The sequence below is a fragment of the Balaenoptera musculus genome, chromosome 15 (genome assembly GCF_009873245.2).
Source record: "Balaenoptera musculus isolate JJ_BM4_2016_0621 chromosome 15, mBalMus1.pri.v3, whole genome shotgun sequence".
Taxonomy (NCBI): domain Eukaryota; kingdom Metazoa; phylum Chordata; class Mammalia; order Artiodactyla; family Balaenopteridae; genus Balaenoptera; species Balaenoptera musculus.
The window spans coordinates 16,750,458-16,758,651 of record NC_045799.1 but is presented as its reverse complement, the minus strand read 5'-3'; the positions used below and the strand labels follow the sequence as shown (position 1 = coordinate 16,758,651).

General features: G+C 42.5%; 1 protein-coding gene across 1 annotated transcript; it reads left to right on the top strand.

The window, feature by feature from the left end:
• The first annotated feature begins 210 nt into the window (after positions 1-210).
• Positions 211-6,053, top strand: SRSF6 (serine and arginine rich splicing factor 6). The gene is made up of 6 exons (XM_036825831.1): positions 211-468; positions 694-842; positions 2,136-2,260; positions 2,407-2,615; positions 2,864-2,947; positions 3,046-6,053. Exons 1-6 carry the CDS (start codon positions 362-364, stop codon positions 3,407-3,409), a joined length of 1,038 nt encoding a protein of 345 aa, XP_036681726.1. The 5' UTR covers positions 211-361; the 3' UTR covers positions 3,410-6,053.
• The last annotated feature ends 2,141 nt before the right edge of the window (positions 6,054-8,194 follow it).

The following is an 8,194-nucleotide window of genomic DNA, read 5'->3' as shown; positions in this document are numbered from 1 at the left end:
TGGAGACAGAATACGACGTTTACAAGGATGTGTGGAGAAAATTCGATGAGCTGGTAGAACCTCACTTCCCCGAAACTTGGCGGGCGAAGAACTCGCAAGTCACCCTCGCGCCCAGCGCTCCGGATTAAAGCGCGGGAGGGTAGGTGCAGCGCGCTGACGCCACACGCTGGGCCCCACCCCCAGCCGCCCGCCCTTATAGCGTAGCCCAGGCGCGCGCGCACCATTGTGTGGCTGGACTCGGCCGCCGCTGCGGTGGGTGGTGTGTGTCCGGGCCCTCGCTGTCCCCGCACCCGCACCGCGGCTTCTGCCTTGCGGTCCGCCGTTTGACAGCCAGCCCTCGGGCCCCTCGCCCGCCGCGGACATGCCGCGCGTCTACATAGGACGCCTGAGCTACAACGTCCGGGAGAAGGACATCCAGCGCTTTTTCAGTGGCTATGGCCGCCTTCTCGAAATAGACCTTAAAAATGGGTGAGTCGGTACTGGGTGCCCACGTCCGCCCGCAGCGCCCCGGGCCTGCGGCGGCAGGGCCCGTCGGAAGGAGGAGACGACCAAGGCCGCCGCGCCGCGTGGCAGGGCCGCCAAGATGGCGGCGGCGCGGGGCTGTGGGAGCGCGCGGGGGGAGCGGGGGCGCGCACGCGCGCGCCCCCGGCCTAACGACTCCCGCCGGTCTCCCGCCCTCGCACCGCCCCCCAGGTACGGCTTCGTGGAGTTCGAGGACTCCCGCGACGCCGACGACGCCGTTTACGAGCTGAACGGCAAGGAGCTCTGCGGCGAGCGCGTGATCGTGGAGCACGCCCGGGGCCCGCGCCGCGATCGTGACGGCTACAGCTACGGAAGCCGCAGTGAGTCCCACCCCCGCGCGCTCCGCGTCCTTGGGACCCCGGGGGGCGGGCGCAGGCTTAGGGGGGGCGGGGTGGGGCCTCCCAGCCGGGCAGGCGCGGTGGCCGGGGTCGTTTGACTCGGGTGTCCCCGGGGCCCGCTGCCTTCGCGCCTGCCCGGGGAAGACACGGGACGCCGGAGCGCGGGGATTGGGTGGTGGGTTTTGCTTAGCCAGGGTTTGGGTGTTTGGGGGCGGGGTTGCTAAGTTGGGAGGGACTGACGTGCTGGGCCCCCGTCAGCACTGTCGTGGGCTCTGCCTACGGAGGAAGTGAGGGATGGCTGTATTTGTTGCATGCCCCTTACTTACCTGTCAGTGCATTAGTTGGGAATGTGAATGATTTAGCCTAGAAGTTTGGGGACAGGCTGGGGTGGAGGTGGGGTCGGGGCGGGAAAGGGGGTGGGGTTTTAAGAGTAGGTTTTAGTGTTATTCAAATTGGCGGGGGCCAAAGGAAATATTCTTTAGAAGTAATGTGGTAGTCTACCACAAAGTAGATTTAAGTGAGCTTTATGCTGTATTTGAACTAGTTGGGGCATGTTATTGGGAGGAGGTGGGGGGATTTTTGGTTATGTTAAATGTTTGATGTTGAAATTGTTGCATGTTGAATTCAAACTTTTTAACAAGTCCTTGATGTTTCAATTTGAAAGTGACCAATGGGGCTGAGGCTGTGTCCACTGAGGCTAAGATGACTGCCTTTCCTGATTGGCCTTGGCTTTTCCATACATTGTGTGACCCTTGCCCTATGACCCTTTGGCTGACCTTACCGGAAGCCATGACGACAGCAGCCTTTTGCCATTAGACGCAGGGTGATGGTGAGGATTCCAAGGGTTAGACAAAACTGGTTAATCTGAACTAGGTGACTGTTACCTTGCGTGTTTTGTGGCCAAACCACCACCAAAAACCTCACACTGTGATGTAAGTACTTAGTGTAACTAGTAAACATTTTTGTAAAATGTAGAAATGCATGTAATCAGTTAAGTTTTATATTTTACAATGTTCTGTAAAATAAAACTTAGCGAGGTAAATTGAATAAAGGAGCAGTCACTTTCTAACAGAATGTAGGAGAGTTTAGTTGGATTTAGTCTATTTGACTTGCCCTTAATTTAATTTATGGCAAATCACAACTGTATCAAAGGTTTAGCAATATAGTAGCAAAGTCCTACTCCAGTAAATAAAAGTTGATATGTTTGTACTAACTTTCAAAAACATGTATCCCTATCATTACAAAGCATCTAATTGTTCTCTTCATGTGATAAAGGTGGTGGAGGTGGATACAGCAGTCGGAGAACCTCTGGCAGAGACAAATATGGACCACCTGTACGCACAGAATTCAGGCTTATTGTAGAAAATCTTTCTAGTCGTTGCAGTTGGCAAGATTTAAAGGTAAGTGCTATAATGTGAGATAAAAAAGATATGACTAATGGTTAAAAGGTAGGGTTTTGTATTGCTCTTTTATTTCTGAGAATCGGATTTAACGCATAGTTTTTTCTTTAGATTTCTGGGTCTGACCAGTCTTGTTGCTCTTTTAGGATTTCATGAGACAAGCAGGTGAAGTAACCTATGCGGATGCTCACAAAGAACGCACAAATGAAGGCGTCATTGAGTTTCGCTCCTACTCTGACATGAAGCGTGCTTTGGATAAGCTGGATGGTACGGAAATCAATGGGAGAAATATTAGACTAATTGAAGATAAACCACGAACAAGCCACAGGCGGTCTTATTCTGGAAGCAGATCAAGGTAACTTATTGAAGGATGTGGAGAAGAGAGGAAACAGTATTTGCCACAAATAAAGGAAAATTCAAACAGCAGTATTTCAATTGCTGCTTAATTGAAATTAGGTCAGTTCTTAGTTTCTTTTGTTGCATCATTGGAGCAATTAAGGTTTTTTTGTTGGTTTGTCTGTTTTTCATAAATTGTTCAAACATTCACGTCAAGACGTCTTGAGATAAAGAGTTATTGATTTATTGTCACGTTTCTTGTTACAGGTCACGGTCTAGAAGAAGGTCACGAAGTAGGAGTCGTAGGAGCAGCCGCAGTAGATCTCGAAGTATCTCAAAAAGTCGCTCCCGGTAAATGTGTCTTTGAGTGTTTTTCTGAATTACATACTTTATAGAGTGCTTATATGTTTGGCAAGGTACTGAAAAAAAATCTGGCTTTTATTGTCTAGATCCAGGTCTCGGAGCAAAGGTCGATCACGTTCTCGTTCAAAAGGCAGGAAATCTAGATCAAAAAGCAAATCTAAACCTAAGTCTGATCGAGGCTCCCGTTCGCGCTCTCGGAGCAGATCGAAGGATGAATATGAGAAGTCTCGAAGCAGGTCTCGTTCTCGATCTCGTTCCCCCAAAGAAAATGGGAAAGGTGATATAAAGTCAAAATCCAGGTCAAGGAGCCAGTCTCGTTCCAATTCACCCCTACCTGCTCCACCCTCAAAGGCCCGTTCTGTGTCCCCTCCACCAAAAAGAGCTTCAAGATCCCATTCTAGATCTCATTCAAAGTCAAGGTCACGATCCAGATCGAGTTCCAGAGATTAATCCAGAACTCTACATTCTTTGCACACTATTACGGAACACTTTCCTACTTGCTTAGGCAGTTACTCTTCCACATTTGTACTTGGCCTCTTCTGCAAGAAGAATCTCCCGAAAACAGGGGCATACAAAAATTGGATTTGTAGCCAAATTTGATGAAAAAGATGAGGTTCTAAAGAAATGGCATGAAGTCAAAGATCCTCTCCCTTTGTAGAATTAAGATAACTTTGATTTTATAGCTTTTGAGCTAAAATAACTTTTGTAAAGATTAAGCTCATTTAGATTTTTTTTTTAAGTATTTCAGCAGGATCTGCTGCAAGGGTTTCTGTCATTGTTATATTTGTTTGCTTAATTTTAAATTAACCGTTTCAAGCTTTGAACACTTAAGGCTTTAGAGGGAGAACCCAATTTCCAATTATGTTGGCTTTTTATAAAGCTTGAGTTATGTAAGATTTCAATAAAAGTTTGCTACCAAGATGATTGCCTTATTGAATAGGTCACTCTGAAATTCCTTTAAATATTGATTATCTGCTATCTGTGGAAATAATGTAAATTCTACTTAAGTGTAAAACAAGGCAAGTCTCAGACCAGCAATAAATTATTCAATTTGGATAACATTATTTTGTCCTGTTATTCAAATTTGCCAACGTCATATTGGCCCCTTAAACAAGTTAAGTTAAAAATAAAAGATTTTATAGTTGATCTGTTATACAGTTTTGCCTAAATTAATAGATTTTTTAAATAATGAAACCTTTTTCAAACTTAACTTGATTGAACTCTTCAAAAAATAGTTCCTGTTACTTGGGATCTTATCTAGCCTGGTAATCCCACTTTCTGGAAGTGGTCGTTATAATTAGTGTTTTGTTAGAATAAGGTTCCGTGGTCTTTAATGTTTGTTATGTAAAAATGGAAGTAACCTTTCTTTGATCAGAAATTTGGTGTTATTCAAAATGGAAAAGCAAATATTTCATCTTCTACTGAAAGATCCTTAACAGGCACTTAAAACAGATCGCTTGATAAATCAGTTTTACTGATTAAAGTAAAATTCCACCTAACAGTCAGTCCCCTTTAGTTAGTGGGGTTCTGTGATAATTGGTTAGATCATCCTTGTAAAACTTTATGTGGTTGGCTTGGAAAAAATTTAAACGGGTTAACCCTAAACTTTTGTACTTCATCATGAAGGGTAGTGAATACTGTGGAAACCAAATTTGATAATACTGCAAATTTGTAGGAGTTACTGGGTTACCAATTAGTCCATACATCCGTTAAGCCTAGGTAGTTGAGATTGCAGTTTGAGAAATGAATTACCTTATATATATATCTCTCTTTCTCCAGATTCTTTAAATAAGGTAATTTCATTAAAAGCACTCATTAATCTTAGTCTGAAATCAAGATGTAGGTTATATGGCTCAGCTTTAACATCTTCCTGGGAGCTGTCACTCTATATAAGGTGTTAAGGGCTGGGTAGTGTTAGGGTGTGGTGGGTACCACTCATTGTGCTGCAGGGGGGACTAGAAAGCATCATAATCTAGAGTTGGTTTGTAGGTTTAGATAATCCAGAAGCCAAGCCTAATAAAATTGAGACAGCGTGGAAAAGGTTGAGTCAAAGGCCTAGATGCCAAAATGACACTGTAACTGCTAGTGTTTGCTCATGTAGAAAGACTTGTTCTAATAATTTCTGGGCTTCCTGTTACGAAATCTTAGAGCCTAATCTTAGGAACATAGTGCCCCAGAAGGTTGATGCTTCTTCCAAGACCTTATTTTCTTTAATGCTTTTGATATTTTTTTTTTAGATGTTTATAAGAAATATGGTTTGTTTGGGTTTTTTTTTTTTTCAATATAAACTTCAGATTTTGAGAGAAGAAACTGGTATCTGTAATTATAGTTCATTGTTTTGCCTGTTTGAAAGAACAAAAGTTAGGACTCTTACATGAGGAAGCAAGCCTCCACTGCCTTTCAAATTACGTTTAAGGACAAGTTACTTTTAAGAATTGGCTTTGACCAAAGTTCTCTTGTTTTCAGCGAAAGAACGAAGGCTTTTAAAATGAAAGAGGGGAGTACTAAAATGTGAAATTAGGCTTTCTAAAAGTATGCAGCATCCTTCAACTGGGCTTTCTTGTGTCGATAATTCCATCGCATGGTAATAGGTTTGTTTGCATTGTTAGCTGCCCCCCACCCCGTGGGTAACTGTATAGGTAAATGTCTGCACCCATAAGAATTTAGCAGCGAAGGCCAACTTATTAAAATTCTGGTTCCTGTCCCACACCTGTGGACCTACATCATTGGACGTGCTAAACCACTGTATTTATAACACTGGCCCACTTGACCAGTGAAATGTTTAGTTCCTTGCTAACTTTTAAGTAGAATTTGAGTCTCTACAACTTGCCACATGTTCCTCTGTGGCTAAATGGAGTATTAACCTGGTGGAGAGCAAAATAGAAGTGAATGATGACTGGATCCCCCTTTCTTTTACGTGGTAGTGTGTTGACATGCCGTAGTGCCTTTATGGCCAGTTCGAGTCCTTCCTGCTCCTGTGACTTAACGTTCCACTCCTGTGTTGTTACCATCTTTTCTCTTGGTATCTTCTTTCTCCCACTTTGTTAACCTGCTTTGTGCTTTATTGCTTCAATAAAATGTTCACTGAGGGAAAGGCTTGTTTTGAGTTTATTGTGTATTCCCACTTAGTGCCAAGTATTTGGCAGACGGTTTTTTGAATTGGAGTTGCCATTGGCAAGTTTCATTCCTGATTTGAGTATGAGAAAAGGTCTTGTTTTCAGCTCCTCAGAAACATGAGGTTAGGATCTACATAGTAGATGGTTTAACTGGGGCAGGTACTTAACATTCGTGCTTCGGTGTCATCTGCAAACTGGTAGGGATAACCCCTCATGGGTGGTGAAGATGAAAGGTTAATATGTGAGAAGTACTTAGAACAATACCATAATAAGTAACTATGCTGTTACGAAGGACTAAACATGGTAAGTCTCTCCTATTGCCCTGCTTTAGTTTTCACATAGAATTTACCCATTGTTACCTTGTAGCAGTTTGAACATTTTCTGTGACAATTACTCAGATAAACTAGGGAGCTCTAACACTGTATTTAACCAGGCTTCTCCAGTCGTAATTCCTATGTGCTTCAGTAAGCTATTCATAGCATGAGTGTGTTCTGCGACTTGCTTTTTTGTTTTGGCCAAGCTGTGCGGCTTGCGGGATCTCAGTTTCCCAGCCAGGGATCGAACCCGCAGCCTCAGCAGTGAAAGCGAGGTGTCCTAACCACTGGACCGCCGGGGAAGTCCCAAAATATTGAGCTTTCTGAGGCAGCAACCACATCTTGAACAAGATACATCTTTGTGTCCCTAACACCATGTATGCTTCCATTCACTAAAAGGATGTGTATTTGCAGTTGTGTAATTGGTCTTTTAGATCCTAAATAGCTTGTTTAGATTTGCCTGGCTGTCTTATAACAACTTCACAGATGGGCCCCCAGCATAGTACTTAATAAAGTGATAAAGTGAATAGAAAGGAATCATGGTTCAAAAATCAGAAGGTAAATACAAAAAGTTAATAAACAGTAAATTCCATCCTTGACCCCTTGGAGGAAGCCAGGATTACTAGTTTCTTATGCATCTTTCTGGAGATGCAAACCTGGTAAAATTAATGTTTCCCAGGTAGTTTGATCATAGCTCATCTGAATTTTACAAAGTCAAGTGATATTTAAGTATTATACCTTCTACTAAGAAACTCTCACGTGTAATTTATGTTATTGTTAACATCCAGAAACTTGCACCCATTTTTGAGATCATTACTGAGAAAGGTATGGTATTTGTTTGGGAAGTTGTTAACAGAGGCAGGATTTAAATCCTGGTTCAGTTCTTAACAGCCCTAAAGTGTCAATATCTATTTCAGATACTCAATTCCTCTTAGTGAAAAGCACTGAAGAGGCATGAATGAGCAGGCTTCTTTTATAGTTATTTTGATAAAATTTCAAAATTAGGAAAAACTTGCAATATAGTACAAAAAATTACATACCCTTTGCCATTCACCAATAATATTTTGTTTCATTTACGCTGTTTTTTCCTAAACCCTCTGAAAGGTAAGTTACATCCTTCTGTTTTATCCCTAAAATTTTGTGTATTTCCAGGGACATTCTCGTATAACTATAGTGTCTGCCTATCAAAACCAGGAAAATAGCTTTGATATAATCTTGTCTCATCCACAGTATTTATATTTTGTCAGTTGTCTAATAACATTCCTTATACTTTTTTTTCCATTGGCCCAGGATCATTTGCTGCATTTAGTTGTCATGATTTTATTTAGTCTCTTTTAAACTGGAACAGGTCCTTGGCCTTTCTTGACCTTGCCATTTTTGAAGAGTAAAGAATGGATATTTTGTAGAAGTTTTCTCAATTTGGGTTTGTCTGATGTCTCCTCACGATTGCAGTTTTGGCAGAAATATCACAAGAATGAGACTGTCCTTAGTGCATCAAATCTAGTGGCACATTGTGATAATAACCTGAATCACTTATGAAGTAGCTTTTTCCGTTTATAGTCAATAATTTGTGGGAGATAACCAGAGCCTATTAAATACCCAGTTCCTATCAAACTGTCACCCACTATTAACATTTGTTGATTTTCTAAGTTTTGTTCATTGGCATTCTGTCGGGGTGCTTTCTGTGGGGGTTAGACTGTTTTAAATGTCAGATCTAAAGAAGGGGTGTTTGGGTTTTAGGAGGGGAAGGAATCCTTTTGGAGTCTGACAAAGTTGCTGAAGGGAGAGCTTTGATGGCATCAATT